Genomic DNA, 18,722 nt, shown 5'->3' on the forward strand with positions numbered 1-18,722 from the left:
CTCTATATATCAATGGAAAAGGAGAATTTTCCAAAGGCCGAGGTAAATAAATGTTGTAAATACATCTTTAAGAGAAAACAAAAATCTGAATATATTAATGGGTCATCCATCTATCTTTTTCCAGGAACCACAAATATTGACATGTTCTTTTTTAAATAGTTGGATTCTTTCATACATTCTACCCCTTCTACTATATTTATGTTTGAAGTTTCTGGTAAATTAACTAAACATTTTATGTAAATATTGTTACATTAAGGCTGCTAAAATTGGAGAACAGTAGTCATATTTGAGAAATTATCTAGATCTAGTTTTCATGCTTCACTATTTAAGAATCCAAAGCACCCTGCTATGCTATTTTACCTTTTAAATGAATGAGATCACAACTAAAAAACTAAATTATTTGTGGACATACGACTTTTATAATTTTAATGTAGAAACTGCATTACATTATATTCTTACATTTAAAGCTGTTTTTTTCATGACATATGCAAGAGGTAAAATGAAGTTGATAAGCAGACAAGGTAATATTTATTTAAGAATATTCATAAACAAGTAATAAATTTATCTTTCATGTAAAATTGTATGCAAAGGTTAAAAAAACTGTTTAAAACACCTCTTAGTTATAAAAGTGGAAATTAAATTTATGATGTAGTGAGGTAGTTTTCATTACCTATTAGTTTCCATTAATTTTCTATCCAATTTTATTGTCTAGTCTACTTCCATAAGATTAGTTTACAGGGTGAGAAGAAACACAGTGAAGGCGAGATTTAAAATAAGTTAAGTTGATATCAAGAGTTAAATTACTTCAAAAGTTTAAATTACTAGGAAATGAGGAGTAGAAAATAGTGTGTGATAATAGGGAACCCTTTTTCCTGGTGAGAAAATCTGATGTTCTATCTCTTCAACTAACTAGCTAGCAAGCTTACCCAAAGGATAGATTCATTAGGCTTCAATGTGGCTCTTATGAAAAATAAGGAGATTCACTAGATGGGTTACTAAGATTCCTTTTTGAATAAACAAATTTTAAATTACTGCTTAAATGAATTGTTTAAATTAATGTCAATTTTACCTATACATAATTCTGCTCCACCTGTCCCTATACAAACGAATCAGATTTCACAAAGTTACAAATTTACGTGCCAAATTCCTAGTCTAATAACAAATTCAAACTCGATGCAAAAGGCACAGCATAAGTAATAAAAACAGAATACAACATTGACAATAGGGTATAATGTAAAATGTAAAATATATAATTCTCAGAAAATAGTTTTAAAAAAGAACCAACACATCAATAGTGGGTATTTGGTGACAGTGGAATTATGAGATTTTTTAAAAAAAATTTCTTTGTCTTTTTTTAAAACCAATGTCATCTGTGAGGTTTTTAAAGAAATAAAATTAACTGTATTTGAAAACAAAAAAAAAAATTATCTTAATATTCTGATCTCTGCTTATTACCATTTGTTTTCTGCTTACTTGATTCATCTGTGAGCTGGGAACTTCAGGAATTAAATCAATATATGAAAACAGAAATCTTATGACAAAAATTTAAAAGTTTAATAAAATCTGGTATTGGCAAGAATAAGGGGGAAAGGGCACCTCAATTACTGTAGATAAGAACACAAATTGAAACAGCAGTTAGTAAACCTGTCATTATCTTTCAAAATTAAAAATACAATTAATCCAGCAATCTCAATTATCACATTCAATCCTAGAGATATTCTGATCAATATACACAAATATTTCATGTATGAAGGCATTATCTATAAACTAGTTTAAAACAATGAAGGTTTAAAAAAGTAAAAAATTAAATGTTCTTCAATAGAGAAACACCTAAATATTAGTATATTCAAACTAAGGTATGTATGGTGTCACTACAAAGAATGGCACAAAAAAAGCTCTCTGTAAGTTTTTTGTCACATAGTAATTGGTAAACTATAATCTTGGCTATGGAAAAGAGGCTGTATAATTATTGTATGTGTGCAAACATATTTATAGATATATTGATGTCTTGAAAAAGACCTGGGGATTTTTCAACGCCAAATTATTTTAGTGGTTATCTATGGAGAACAGAGTAAATTGATGAGGGAAGTGTGTGGTAAGGGGAATCTCTTTGCTTAGGTAGTTTTTGAACAGCCTGACCATATTCACCAAAAGCATGTATGTATATATTAAACACATCATTCATTACACAAATGTACACATATAAACACACATACACATTCATAGCAATGTATAGACACATATACATTTTAAAAATGATCATACACAATGTTGGAAGGTTGTAAATATCAATCAAATCACATTCTGCAGCAATTGAAATATTATTTTGCAGAAGTTCCACAGATTTCCATTCAGCATTCCACACTAAGGGTCACTATGACTGAGTTTGGTCAGTTAACTGCCTGTCTCCTTAGGGTGCAACTGATGCCATTGTCCAGAGTCTGCCCCTTAGCTAGGCAAGCCCAATGAGGAGATTTGGTAGATTTTCAGAGGGCGGTTTCATTTCCCAGGTTTGACTGATATTTACTATGTTCATAACACCAATGTATAAAATAAGAATGCCAAGTTATTAATTTCCTCTGAGGAAGTACCTATCACAGGACATGAAATACTTCCCATGTAGCTCTGCCAATATGGATGTCAATTATAATCAAATACTACTTATTCATTTATGAGAAATTTACTTGTTACAGGAATGTGAATACTCATATGCGCTCATCCCTCGGTATCTGTGGAAACTGGTTCCAGGATCTCCTGAAGACACCAAAATCTGTGGATACTCGAGTTCCTGATGGCTTAATATTTGCATATAACCTATGCACATCCTCCCATGTACTTTAAATCATCTCTAGATTACTTATATCTAATACAATGTAAATGCTACAGTTACTATACTGCATTGTTTAAGAAACAATGACAAGAAAAAATGTCTGTATATATTCAATGCAGACTCAATTTTTTTTCCAATTATTTTCAATCCATAGTTGATTGAATCCACAGATGCAAAGCCCACAAAAAACGGGGGGCTGGGCTGACTGTATATATAACTGGTCTATTTTCTCCCTCCACTCTAAACAGACTTACAATGGTAACTAAATGTTAATCAAAAGAGTGTATGGGGAACATGGATTCTGAACAAGAAGAATGCATGAGATAAGGAAATGTATAGTAATATTGGCCTGGGAAGGCTTCACACCCTTATCTCAATTAAATGACCTGCCTCCATCTTTACAGTGCGGATGAAGTTGTCAAGTTCGCTAAGCAGTGTTCAGATGATTACCCCTAATATTTGCCCCTGTGAGTTTCTTTTCTTTAGATATGTTAATACATTTAAGTTCTACACCCCGGGGGCCTAGCTCAGGTACTTCTGAAAAGCTCTGCTCTGAATCTTTGCTTATGATTCCATAATTCCCAGAAAACAAATTTTGTTGCTTAGATAATCTTGAGCAAAAGAGTACATAGTATCATATTAAACAGATAGCCTGAAAATTTATGTTTATATTCTAACTGCAATTATATAAAATATATATATATATATACATGTTAACAAAAACTGAAGGAAAATGTACAAATATAAAAAATATTTTGAGTGTGGAGAAACAATAAATGACTTTTCTTCTATAAACTTCTTCAGAATAAATAAATATAAACATTTTAATACAACTTAACATTACAATTTTAAGCAAAAATGACCCATCTGGTCATATGGTCAAAGAAGTGGTAAATTATTGGTAAGGTATTTTGGCCTTTCCTTTGATGAATAGTGGTTTATGGGTATGGATATGAAACAAAGTATGATAAATGCACTTAAAATTACTTCAATGTATGTAATAGGCTACCAGGCAGAGGCATGGGAGGAACGTTAACAGTCAGAGGGCAAGTTCAAACAAGACCTAAGCGGAGAAATTGTCTAATAGTTGTTCAAGTAGAAATGTTTAAGTGTGGTGATTCATGAATGGTATACACAGAAATCAGTGCTCGTAATAGATAGCTAGAAAGTGCTGTTCACATCAAACAGTGATTACTATAAACCTCTAATTATGTGCTCTGGGGAGAGCCTTGTGCCTTTCCCACTGTAATTTCTAGTTCTTAAACGGGAACTCTATGACTTCAATTCAAATCTCAATGGCTTCTTAGCTGTTAAATGTAGGCTTACCCTTGAATAACCGCTGATACAATCTGCTGTACCCTGCTGTACACAAGCCAACTTTGACAAGAATAATGAGTTTTCTCTTTAATTTCAATGTATAATGATGATTTACAAAAAAATAAAATAAAATAAGACTGGCAGTTTGCTATAAAAATACTTGAGAGGGTACCCTTGACTGAGCCAAAGAGCTTAACACAAATTTAAACAATATTTGTGCCCAAGAAAACAATCATTAACCTCATCCTAATTGTAGCTCCATTCACACTTTAGCTAAATACCTGGGCAGCTGTTTTGTGTTGAGGGTGGGACCAGAAAATAGGCAAAGGGGAAGTCTGGAAAGAGGGAGACTGGTTTAAAACAACAAAACCAAAAAAAAAAAAAGTTCAACTGTAAGTCCTGCAAAAATTGCAAAGTAATGGGCCTCTTCAATCATATTTATTAACTCCAGTGACTTAGGCATTTTGCCCTGTTAGTAGCTAAGTTATCCACAGAGGATATCTACATTTTGCAGCATTTAAGTCATCCATTCTGATTCACTAAATCATGCCTGCACTTGGTACGGTTCCTTCTTTGCTAGCTTAGTGCAGGATCTGGAAGTGCCATTTATGGCTCAGCCCACTTGACTTTCCACGTCGCTGATCCTCTAGCGAGCAAGCAGTGGAAGAAAGCTGCATTGCACATAAAGAATAGCTATAGCCAAGCAGAATTAATCAAACTTTGGAAATTAGAGTGATTTTTCCCCATGTCTCGGATTGGAAGAAGGAACATACGTTAGAAATAACCCGTTAAAATCAGTTTTGCCAAAAATGAGAAAGTTCTAGAAAATTACACATAAAGGCATTATTTCTCATTGAATAAGGGGTTCATATACTCTTTTCAGTGAACTAAAGACCAAAGAACCAAAGGGAAGGCCACCAGAAAGATGGACATCCTATGTTCTTGTCAAAAGCACACTTACTGTGGCTGCATATCCCAGTCCTCAGAAAGGAGTTACCACCTTCTTTCTTGATGGATTTTCGTGCTACCTATATGTCTGCAAAATGACATAGGGACCTCATGACCAAGAAGGGATAGAAGTCCTGTTCTCATAAAACTTGTCATTTTGTTTACACATTCTCTAATAATTATTTAACTTTCTCAGTGGGTTATTTCAAACATCTGGGCTTGGAGGATGGTGTTGTATTCGTAAGAAAATACCACCTTTTATCCTATATCATATAAACTGTTTTCAGAAAGTAATGTAATTTAAACAAATTCTTTAACTTAAAAAAGTTGCATTTACAATTAAAAGAGTGCCATTATTCTCCAAATGTAAAAAAATGATGCTGCCATTTTTTTTTAGCAACATTAGGAGTTGTTTGCGCACTGCGTACTACTTATCGATGTTTTTATTCTTATCAGTTTTTCTTATACCAAATATAGTAGCCGCGAAACCAACTGCTATACCCAGCAAATCGTACTTAGAAACTGTGGATCAAAAAAAAAAAAACATAGCATATTTTCCTCTATCCTGGGAATGGAACTTATGAACCTTGATAAACTGGTAATATAAAATTATACTCACTTTGTGTCCACCAAATATCTGAGATTTTAACCCTGTTGCTATCCAAATAACCCCTACTTATAATTCGGCCGGCAAATTAAGTGACATACATGGTCCCTGCATGATACAGTTTCTATCTCTACTTTAGCTATCGGCCACAATGGTCCAACAGCAGAAAGAACTGCTCTTAGGCCTGGGTTCCCTTTACTTTAATACAGGATAGTAACGGCTTTTAAAATATTGAGCTACAGGACATATATCAGGCAAATCAACAGATATGCCTCATCATCTGTATGTCAGCAACAGGAACCGTGTTTAGCCTCTTGTCAGTAGCAGTACCCTTTCTCCATTATATGAAAAAATAATTTTCATATAGCCCCTGAATTTTAACTGACTAAAGACTGGGTAACAATAAATTATCATCATGAATTTTCCATGTTTCGTAAGTTTAAGGACTATGGAATGCTTAGTGTCGTTCCGCAGCCAATCAGAACATACGTCCTTTAAGTAACAATAAAAGCGAGTATAGCCGTCAATTCATTCAATTGCTTTAAAGGGCTACTCCATACCAAACCAATGCAGTGTGCAAATATGGAACATTAATTAAATATTATATATATAAAATATTACACAGCTTGGCAGGCTATTAACAATTACATTAAACTCCTTGAAGCTAGGCTCAAGCATACTATGAGCTTTTTTTTTTCTTTTTTTTTTTTTCAATTAATTACAAGGCACAGAACTTGGCCTTAGTGAAATGAGCTTTAGTTTTTATATTGCCTTGTTTCATATTCACTCAATCTGAAATTTTAATCACATCAACAAGTACTTAACCATCACAAACAGCACCAAGCATAGTAATTTGATCTTTTCATTGGATTCCAAGAAAAATCTCATGCTTTATTTATTTTCTTTCTTAGATGCAAATAACACTTCCTTAGAACGTGTTTCTATTCTTCCCATACAGAATTGAGCTTTGTAAATTAAAGTAGATATGATCTACTTTTGACCTTCTCCAATGAGGGTACAAATAGAGTAATTAATAAATTCTTGGGAATTTGGATGAATTAAAGAGCTTAGATAGAAAAAGTAGATTTTATTCTGCTTGAAGATTACAGTATTTTTTGATAATTAATTAGATTGCATCAATACTTTCTCATTATAATAAAAATCTCATAAAATATTCAAAATAACTGTTTTCTGTGAGTATGTGTATATGCGCATGTGTGGTGTGTATGCATATATGCATATATATACACATATATATGCACATATACATGTAGAGAGAAACATATGCATACATATATAGACACACATACAATCTACATAGAAGAAAGACTGGAAAGAAATATCCAAAAATATAAATCATTGTTTTCAAATGAATAATGAATACTTTCCTTTTTCTTTTACATTATTTTGTATTTACTAGTATTTTGAATTGATCATGTATTATATTCATATAGTTAGAAAATACCTCATTTCTAAGTGAATGAAAAGCAACTGATTTGATGTTTGGTGTTTTTTTTCTCCTCTGAACTTTCAGAAGATACCCTTTTAATCTGATATGGGTTCTTTTGTCTTGTTTTGCTGTTTTTAGACAAGGTCTTGATCTGTTGCCCAGGCTGGAGTGCAACGGTATGATCATGGCTCACTGCAGCCTGGAACTCGTGGATTCAAGCGATCCTAAGTGTGGGGATTACAGGTGTGAACCACTACTCTTGGAATGTTTTGTTTTAAGGTATTATAAAATCTGACTTAAAATACCTCTTCTTGAAAGTCACTTTCAAAATTTTATTCTAGATCTATCTTAAGTCAAATTATAGCATCCACAAGCTAGTATTTCAAAGCACTAGATTAGCCCGTGCCCCCACTACTTTAAAATTCTTCTGCTTGAAAGTTCATATGTACCAAATTAACTGCTATCTCTGGCAGAGATAGGCTGGAGGGAGTCAGAGTGGAACACTTATCATTATTATTATATTTTTGCATTCCCATCAATGAACTCTTGTCAGCTTAAATCAGAAAGAAGGAGAAGAAGAAGGGGGGGAGGAGGAGGGGGAGGAGGAGAAGGAGAAGGAGAAAGAGAAGAGGAGGAAGCAAAGGAGGAGGCAAAGGAGGAGGAGGAGGAGGAGGAAGAAGAAGAAGAAGAAAATGGTAATTCAATTCCTTGTAGACTTCTTTAGGAAAGTTAGAATATTTAGGGAGACAAAGTTTCCAGAGAGGAATGAATCAGAAACACAGTCTCCTATATATCTGGGAATCAGAGCAATGGGTTCTGACCTTCCTTCTCTCCACACTCACTCCCAACTCCTTCTCAATTTCCATATATTCTATTTCTTTATTTTGTTACGTAAAAACATATTTCCAAACAGGCAAGCACAGTCTTCTTGATCTATAAACAGCAGAACAAAAAAGCAGGGATAAGAGGGAAGTAGAAAATAGTTCAGTTGCAGAGAAACTGGGAGTAAACAAGCACCAAGGGAGCCCATGCCAGGAGGGTATGAGCAAGAAGAGAGTTCAGCCCCATGTCTTCAACAGGGCCCTTCTGAAAGACGGTGGTTATCACAGATTACTGGGTCTAAAAGAAGCATTCAGCTTATTTTAGAGTTGGCTGGGGGTGGGTGAAGTAAAGAAGGAGAGTAGATAGGTCTAAATTTAGTTATCTTCTATTATAAGATCATTTGATTTATGGATGAATAGGACAATCAAAGCATGGGAGACCGGGGTGAAGAGAATTAAAGAAATGTAGTTGTATACTTAAAACAGATTTCTCTCTCTCTCCCATCTCTCCCTCTCTGTCTGCCTCTTTCGCCCTCTCTTCTCTCTCTCTTCCTCCCTCCTTCCCTCTCTTTCCCAGGATTCCCACAAATATCATTTCTGCTGCCTGAATGATTCTTTCCCCTCAAAGCTCATATTATTCAACATACTAAGCCCCCTAAAACACTACCAAATTTCACTGTAAGTGTGATGTATTCGGGGAAACTTTATCTGCCACCTTTACCCCTCCTCCCTGAGAGAAATAAAGTGCAGCGACAGGAAGCAGAATGTTTGCTGGTGGAATTCCAAATACCTTTCATCAGAAAGGGAAGCAGTTTGGAAGGGCAGCAGAGCTTTGCCACTGTCCTTGAAATGCTACTCTATTGATTAAAGTGTTTTTAATACCATAGACTCATCCTAAAGTATTCTGTACCAAACTAAGGATTTTGTGTCTGGATCATTCTAATTTTTTTTCATATTTTATATTTGCCACTTTGGGTACTTGCAAACATCCAGTAACATAAGAGAAAACTGAGAATACAAAAACTTTGAATTTTTTCACTTGCTAAATTCAAGACAAAATTTTCTGCAAGATTTGGCACTTGATTATCTAATAAAAGTTCATTTAAGAAGCTATTCTAGGAGCCATTTGAGCATTTGGGCTTTGATGCCCCACTATGATGATGAATTAGCTCTTTCTGATTTTTATATGGTGTGAAACAGAAGCAATATCAGGCGATGTCTTTTACTCTAAAGAAACAAATGTCGGAAATCTTTAATATGTCTTGGTTTTCACTTTTAGGAATGGCACGGGTGGGTGGGGTGCTCCGGCAGATAAACAGCATAGAAAAATGATAAGATTACCTGACCGTCCATCTCTTTGGAAGTCCACATGATACCATTCTCCATCATTCACTTTCTTCAAAAGGGCTTTTATTTTTATAGTACCTGACCCCATGTCCAGGAGGAGGTAGAGGTGACCATCTAGCATCTCAATAGCAAAGAAGTCCACCTTTATCATCTGTGGGTGCTTGGCATCTTTTTGATGTCTTGGCTTGCCATGGCTAAATAAGATGAGGCCATTTGGCTCTGTTGTACGGAAATCAAATGATATGGAGCCTGTTTTCTTTGCATTCCATTTAGGCAAAGAGATGAAAGACTCTGGGGTTTCAAAGGTGATTGGGTCTAAAGTTGCAACATTCTCACATTTAAATGCCACCACTCCATGGATCTTCATCTTAGGATCTCCTTGCTTGGCAAGTCGAGATAATTCCAGCCTCACATCATTATTTTTATATACAACCTGTGGGCAGAGGAAAGCAGTGAGAAACTAGCGTCCATATTTTAATATCTGAAACTTGTCATCAGCTCACGTAACTTGCAAGGACAGCATAAAAAGGCACACAGCATTTAGTCAATTTTGTTGTATAAAGGCAACACTTTTCAGGCAAATAAAATTCAAGTGTCAATTCATAGAACAATAACCATAACAATTTAATTCAAATAATGTGTGTGCAGACACACACATGAATGTGCATATATACACAAACTGCTTGTATTTAACTCAAATAATTAAAAAATCTGCATATATCTTTAATTTCATGTCTACATTAACATGCTAAGACTTGAACTTATAAAAGCTATTTGTTTCATAGTTCTCTATGATGTATTTAAAATTAAATGTAAGCATTGATGTTATTCAGTTTTCCCATCATTAAAGCATTTGAAATTGGATACCATTATATATATATTATTTATATATATATATAAAACAGAAGGTCCCAGACCTGCATCAATTACCTTTTGAACACTGTTACTGTTAAGGTAACATGACACTGCACATGTAGAATATGGTGCTTCCCCTCAATCTATTCAACCTATGTTACTGGTGATCCATTTCACTTTTAATTTACACAAATGCTGAGCAAGTGTGTCTTGCACTCTCATTTTCCAAGGCACTTCAGTGAAGAGTGCTGGGCACTTCTGAGTGGCTTGTGATGGTCCTAAGGCTTTTTGGATTCCAATTAACACACTGATAACTGACAGGTTAATGATATTTTCCCATACTTTTGCTATCCCATCACGTTAATAAAATTTCCAAAGGTATTGTTTGACATAAAGATAAAGAGAGAAGGACCACCTTTTCTTCTACAAAAGGTTCTACAGTGGATAATCATATTTCTAAAATACATAGACCATAATGAGTCTTAAGGTGTGAATTAGTTATCTAGGTCCACATAACTATCTAGGTTCTTTTAAGAAGGACTCTACAGATTTCAAAGCTCCCAAGGTGCTAGGAATCATATTCATTCACATTGTAAAACGTGTTACATATATATATATAATGTATTATGTATACACACACATGCGTGTTTCTGTTTTTCATTTTTAGGAATGGCTGGGTATTTTTATATAATAATATAACAGGAAAAATAAAGTACAGGCCTATATCTGATTAGTGCTATGAAGTCAACCAACTTAACACAGTAGTTTCCAAACCCATGGCCAACTGAACCAAAAAAAAAAAGTATTTTGACTGATGAGTATTCCTGATAGGATTTGTAATGGGATACTTTATTTTTCAGGAGGTAATTAAGAGTTTATGCTCTGGTATTGGACTTCCCTGAAGTTCAAATTCTGGGCTCCAGATTTACTGAACTGGGGAAATCTCTGTAAGCCTGTTTCACTCCTTAAAGGAAAATAATTATTTCACATAATTATTATTAATATAATAATTAAATAAGCAAAATACATTAGAAGTGGGAAAGTCTACATAAACGGCATTCATTCCAATGCCAAGTACAACTGTAAGATTTCAATAAATATTAACTACACAAATACATGATATAAAAAATCAATGCTTTCTATCATCATCTAATAGACATAAATTTTAGTTCTAAATTTATCCATGATAAGAAAACGTTTAGAAATTAAGCCCACACATATAATGGGTTTTCATACATTATTTGTGCCAACTAAATAAGTCACATCTTTCCAATGCTGGGCCTGGTATTTCAGTTTACCTTTATCTTGAAGAAGGATTATAATAAAGAACATGATATCCCTTATTCTTTGAACAAATATGTACAATGGTTTAATAAGCATCTATTGACAACAAAAGAAGAGAGAATGAACTTGAGCAATAACAAAAGGAATTTCATTAATTCTCAATAATACTTTTTTTGAAAAGTGAAAGATCTATTAAATCTTGGACACATTTATTTAGGATTGCCTTTCTTTGGCGATCTTTAGAGGCAGGGAAAATGCTTTTCAAGGATGATTTTCCAAGTTTTATCGCTTCTCACTGTCACTTTCATGCGACTCAAACCTATATTATTTTTCCTTTTTCCTATTGATTTATATTCTAGTATGTGGGCATTCTTTTGACATAGATATTGATCAAGAATAAGTATTTTCAGACCCAAATGATGCTTCTGTTGATCAATGCTAACACTCATACCTATAATAGAACCACTGTAATAGAATTGAGTGTTTCTGACATGAACAAGTGGGTTTTATACCTGGTATATTGTCTCTTGAATCTGACATCAGCCACCATAAAGTTGAAGAATGAGGGACAGTCTAAGTCTGAGCAAGGATTTCAATGAGACTTAATTTTATAACTGAATCAGGTGTCTTGGTGATGAAAAGGTTCAGGAAGATGTAAAAAAAAAAGTAGGGATAATTCCCTGGTAAAATTTCTTAAGGTTAGCCATGCATCTCTCATAAAAAAAGTATCTCCACCAGCATCAACGCTTTATATGCTTTATACTGGCAAGAACCTTGCTCACCACAGCGCAGCACCAAGATTAGTAGCTGTCACAGAGAAGATGCTCAATAAATATTTGTTTATAGTTGAATAAAATTCTTCCTTCACCTTTTCAAACCTAGTTCCTAGATTATAGACTTTTGTAAATAATAATATTTAGACCTACAATTAAAATACAGCAGAATATGATATTGCGGACCAATCTCATAAACGAGTTACTATTTTGCCCTATTTCTCGAGGAAAAAGCATAAATTTATGTACATATCCAGTTCATAATTGACAAGTTGGCCCATGCATTGGGAAATTTCATCATCAAACACATTTTGTGGGGTATAAATTCCTCTTAGAATGAAGAATGCCTGAGTTAAAACTCTCCAGATGTTTATACACAAAAATATACACTATGCTTCTCCTCAAGATAGTTCTTGTAGAAAAGAACTATCTCCAGATACAATAACTATCTCTTTCCTACAAGAACTATCTTGAGGAGAAGCACAGTGTGTATTTTTTTTTTTTTCTTCCCATTTTGTACTCTTTGAAAGGCTGCTCCAGAAAACAGAAAAGCAATTTTGCATTGGTAGGCCTATGGCTCTCAGATTTATACTATTTCATCTGACCCAGATTTTATAATTACCCTACTTTTCTAAAGTTAGACCTACTCTTAAAATGAACTGAATCTAGTTCAATTAGAATAATGAGTAGCTAGTAAGTATTCTAACTCTTCTAAAAATTCATGTGTAAGCTATTTTTGCTTCCTTCTGAAATAATGTGGCACTCGATCATGAGAACACCTTAGAATTATTCATACATCTTTTATTCTTATGTCAAAAGTTGCAATTTACATGTTTCACTTTTGAACACATTTCTATATATTGTATCATCATAACAATTGATATTTGTGCACACTCATTTGGATCTGTTTAATGCAACCAAGTTTTCTTTGGGGACACTGATTTTTTTTTTTTTTTTTGAGGAGTGATTCAAAATGTTGAATTTTACTTCCCTGCTGCATGGGCTTACTTTCCATTTCCTCAAACATCTGTTAGAATTTTTAAAGTTTCCCTTCCATGTTAATATGCAAGAATAAGGAGTAATATGTTTGTGTCTTCACATTCCTAGAGCTCACCTTTAAGGAAGACAATCACTGAGTATTATCTTTGATCTTAAAGATAATCCTGAAAACATGACAGCAATGCAAAGAAAAAAAAATAACTTAAAGAATAGGAGCTTAATCGTCTGCATATTAACTTGGTTCAATCTCAAAGCTATTACTAAGCCAAGTCCCTAACCTCTCTCTGTCTCAGTTTCTTAATTTTGGAAACTGACATCTATAAAGGAAAGGCATGCCATATCTATAAATTCTTGAGCTTTTTTACCCTTAATTTGTGTGATTTGGGACAGATATAAAAGATGCTCTATGGTTCCTGCCCCCTTTCTGGCTTTCTCCAGTTGCGATTTTTGATGCTAGGATATTGTTCTCTACTTCCAGATATACTGAAACATGAATCCATTAGTAAAGAGAATGTTCACTGCATCTTCAGGTATACAGACATGCCTCAAGGATTGTTATCTATCTAAGTTTTGTACAGATGGTGCTGAAGCACTGGTATCTGATAGATAGGCTCTTTCAACAGAGTGGGAATATGTGAAATTCAGTGTGAAAATATTTGCCACTCAGATAATGACTTTTTTTATATAAATATATGCTTCAGCTTGGAAATTACAATGACGGTCTTAACTTCATTAACATGCATGGTGAAGACTTTTCATTCCTTAACCATGGTAATATGCAGGATGGTGAAATAAGCACCAAAGTTAGTGTTATTTAGATATTTAGACTTTGTTATGACCCTCCCTGAGAGAATATGAATGGCTCATATTTTAATCTATCTTGCTTTTCTCTTTCATACTTGCAGATAATAAGGAGTGAGGCCTAAGAATTTGATTCTCAAGTGAGATTTCAGAGAGAATTCCAGCTCACCCATTTGCAAACCTATAACCTTGTGCAAGTTCCTCAACCTTGCCAAGTCTCAGTGTTTTATTTGTAAAGGACAATGATATCAACCACATTAGGGTTACTGTAAATAATAAATTATATTTTAGTTAAAGCGCTAATAATGGGTCCTAGCATGGAGTAAGTGCTCAAGTAAATATTCACTGTTTTTATTAATATTATAAATAACATTTCTTATTCTTACATTGAATTGATGGAGCTACAAAATTTAATTGTCATAACAAAGGCAACAGCTAAGAAGGTAGACAGTAGTTAATTGGTCCCATATTTAAGGGAATTAAATAGTGCTGAAATCAGCAGGATCAAAGGTACTCAGCAGATTGGGACTTCCTTTTTCCTGCTGATTTTTACAATGCAGTTGGATGTACACAACAGGCTTTCTCTGTAAAGTTCCTTAACTAGAAAATATACATAGTAGGCTAGCTAACCTAGGAGTTGTATTTTCAGCCATGAAAGGGTTTGTGGTATCTAACAACATCAGCTACCACTATCACCAAAGCCGTCACAACAATCAGTTAAGATTTACCAGTTCACTTTCTGGCAGGTCCTGTTACAAGAGTTTTATATATATTAATGGGTTTAATTCTCATATGCATCCTAGAAAATAGGTATCATTATTACCTATTACCATAATGTTACCTAGAAAATAAGTAACATTATTCTATTTTATCAATAAATACCTGGAGGCACAGAGCCATCGCATGTCTTTCTTCATGATCATGTCTAATCCTGTTTGAATATCTAATGACGTTAACCTCAAACTTTATCTTTGTTTCAGCAGGTAATTCATCTTTATTTTTGACAGCAGCTGCTAAGTAGATTCACAATCAAATACTTGTTTGTCACCAGGCAAAACGATAACCTTTCAATGAGTTACATGTGCATTCTAAAAACCAGTATTTTTCCTTCATTTTTTCTCATTAAAATATATCTAAGTGAATCAAATGTCACAAGTAGAGGAATTCATTGTTCATCTACTGATTAAAATGTCCCTTCAAGTCCAGTGATAGCAGAGGGCCTATTTCTGTTTCCAAGATGATATTGCAGTTTTTTAACAGGTATGTAATTTAGAATGTAAAAAGTGTATCTTAAAAGTCTGTGCGGTTTAAGAATTATTTAAGGGGCTGTTGCTTTGATGCTTATTTTCCTTATTTGTTTAAAATGCAGTTAATGCTTTTACTCTATCAAGATCAAGTGAAGGCCTGGCGCGGTGGCTCACGCCTGTAATCCCAGTACTTTGGGAGGCCGAGGCGGGCGGATCACTAGGTCGGGAGATAGAGACCATCCTGGCTAACACAGCGAAACCCTGTCTCTACTCAAAATACAATAAATTAGTTGGGCATGGTGTGGGCGTCTGTAGTCCCAGCTACTCGGGAGGCTGAGGCAGGAGAATGGCGTGAACCCGGGAGGCAGAGCTTGCAGTGAGCCGAGATTTCGCCACTGCACTCCAGCCTGGGAGCCAGAGCGAGACTATGTCTCAAAAAAAAAAAAAAAAAAAAAAAAAAACACACACACACACACACACACACACACAAACAAACAAACAAAAAGATCAAGTGAAAATATTTATTTCAAGTACCCGAATTTAATTATTATTTTCACCTAGCTGTGATCTTTCTAGGCACCATCTCTTTATATTAGTGCACTGTGTCAAAATACAACCAGGAACTAGGCAGCATGTGAAAAGTACAAGCGCCATCCAGTAAGTAGCAGGTAAACCGCATTTGCTTTGCCATGATCTGGGTAAAAAAGAGCTCAGAAAAGGAAGCGCAGCATATTACAACTTTCATCCCCAACATTAACTTATTCATTTTGAAATTATGTTTCAATTCTGACACTTTCAATTCAATCAGATATGCATTTTTAGACACATACTATGGTAGGATACTTAATCAAATGCAATTTTACTCACTTCCCTGTGCATATGCCTAGTTCCATAGAACATGTTACAATGAAAATAAACTAGTTTAATAAACATAACAAAATAGACGTAACAAAATATAAATACATTGACAATATTTGATAATTTCAAAAAATTAGAAATTTGGTTTAAGCACAAAGATGTTCCTATTCATTTTGTATCCAAAATGTTTTGGCCCAAAAGCAAATTTTAGCACTTATAAAGTTGGCACACTCCACAAAAAAAGTTATACCCTCCAAAAATTATTCTTTTATGATCAAATAAAAGTAGAAAATTAGGTATTTCCCTTCGTGTTCCTCACACCACGAGGAGACAATCTTAAAAGCATAATAGAGGCAAGGTGGTCACTTTTTAAAATCCTTGCACCCATTATTGCTTTATCTTCCACCCAAAATCAAGTTTCTTATGGTATTCACTTTCTTACACTGAAGGTCTAGGGCAGGACATGATTCTAGCAAATATGTCAAACAATGTAGAAATTAACTGACCAAGAGACTAATAGGATTTTAGCTTATCTGGGAATTTCACTCCATAGAAATTTTCATGTGTAGCATGATATGTCCACGGGAGACAGGTGGGCATCCCGTAGAGTACATACAACTGTGGAGTGGCTGCAGGAGGGCTAGTGGATAGGCAAGACAGTGTAGAAAATGAACAAACCCTGTACAAAGTAGTCCAATGCATGTTTGTTTGTTTGTTTATTTATTTATTGAGAAGGCGTCTCACTCTGTCACCCAGGCTGGAGTACAGTGGTGCAATCATGCAACCTCTGCCACCTAGCTACAAGCGATCCTCCTGCCTCAGCCTCCCGAGTAGCTGGAAATACAAGTACGTGCTACCATGCCCGGTTAATTTTGTATTTTTAGTGGAGATGGGGTTTCACCATGTTGGCCAGGCTGGTCTTGAACTCCTGACCTCAAGTGATCCACTTGTCTCAGCCTCACAAAGTAATGCATCCTTAAAAACAATTCTTAGCATTAAGGAAATTTAATTTTTTTAAATAGACATACATAAATAATTTTGAAAAATAAGAGTGTTTTGGGAAGGCAGCAAATTGATCTTTTTTTCCCCTGATCTAATCTGATTCAAAGATCATGTACAGAATATTTTCAGTGAAGTATGTTCCCTTCTCCAAACCCAAATACCAAAACCTGTTATAAAATGCAAATCAAACTACAGTAGTATAATTTATCCACAAAGGCATATGACATTTCATTTAAAACAAAAAAAAAAAAAAGTTAAAATTGGAGAAGGAAAAAACAATATTTTGTTTATGCAACAAAGAGAAAAATATTTTCGCTTAGTCTCAGTTAAATACAACCAAATATATCCCATTAATTAGGGGAAGAAAAAGGAAAAGAAAACCCCTCCTGCTTTGTCCTTCCTTCATTCCAGCATTCAGTGAACTGCTTAGTTACTGAGACAACATTGGGTGCAATAGGCAAAAGTTACTCATGGGAGTTGAAAGACTGAGTTGTCCTTGGGTTAGCAGCTCTATTTATGAAGCTTTCAGTGCACATGAGTATGTAGCAGAATAACCTGAGTTTCTCTAAATAGTTATGTCTATTTTTCTCACATTAGTGATTCAGTAATGCCTTTTGGAAATAAATGGAAAAATGAACCACAAATGTCAGTAATGTGAAGTTTGAGCTGAAGATCTTTTTTAAATACAAACCGCAAACTTGATCAATTGTCTTATTTTCAGATGAGGAAACTGAGGCTTAGAAAGGACAGGTGGCTGACCAAGTTGGCATCAATCTCTAATCAAAATAATGTATTGGGGACTTCAGTGTTCAGTGTTCTTTCAACTTTGTGTTAAAAAAGAAAAAAGAACAATGAACAAACTCTGCCATAGATCCAGGGTTATGAGATGCTCTTACGCAATTACAAATGAAGAGCAGTCCTCTTTTTAGCAACATGACAGAAAAGGAACTGGAGCTTATTTAAAGGTGACTCCAACTTTAAAACTCTGTTATCTTCATAATAAGTTGATGTTCAAATACAGAAATAAAATTTCTGAGGGGGGTAAAAGTTGCAGTAATTTCCTCCAATGATAGCATTTAGAAAGACACTGAAGAAGTTAACTAGAATCAATAAACTTGCAATGTTCACTGCTATTTTAAAAGAAAGTGATGAAGATACTTTTGGCATCAGTCTTTCATGATCTTGCAGAAAGTTAACCCACCATAACTCGGGATTAAGAGCTTCTACTCCAAGGCCAGCAGATACTGCTAAGAAAGCCAGCATGTCTGCTTTATCCAAAAACTTTTCAACCTCCTGCTAGTTCCAATGGGGGAAAAGTAGCTACTATTATTAGTATTTTATTAGGGGAACGTATCTTCCCATGTACCAAGAAAATATCTTTGAACGGATAATAACAAAACAGTGACACTAAATGATGTGTCTAGATTAAACAATGCATCTTCTTTTGTGTCTCCAGCCTCATAAGTTCAGTGAATTTCATCCACCACTGAATTTCACATTTTTCTAAGGAGGCAGACATTAGTATAAGTATATACCATTTAGTGTATATATATATATATATATATATATATATATATGTATGT

At 34.4% G+C, this 18,722-nt stretch overlaps 1 protein-coding gene across 1 annotated transcript in view; it reads right to left on the reverse strand.

Moving 5' to 3' along the window:
* LOC108535572 (neurexin-1) overlaps positions 1-18,722 on the reverse strand; it is a 597,125-nt gene that overhangs the window by 82,840 nt on the left and 495,563 nt on the right. Inside the window, exon 9 of the mRNA XM_017881650.1 lies at positions 9,315-9,753. Within this exon, the coding sequence (XP_017737139.1) occupies positions 9,315-9,753 (439 nt within the window). The remainder of the gene's footprint in view (positions 1-9,314; positions 9,754-18,722) is intronic.

The sequence above is a fragment of the Rhinopithecus bieti genome, unplaced genomic scaffold (assembly GCF_001698545.2).
Source record: "Rhinopithecus bieti isolate Rb0 unplaced genomic scaffold, ASM169854v2 scaffold_12640, whole genome shotgun sequence".
Taxonomy (NCBI): Eukaryota; Metazoa; Chordata; class Mammalia; order Primates; family Cercopithecidae; genus Rhinopithecus; species Rhinopithecus bieti.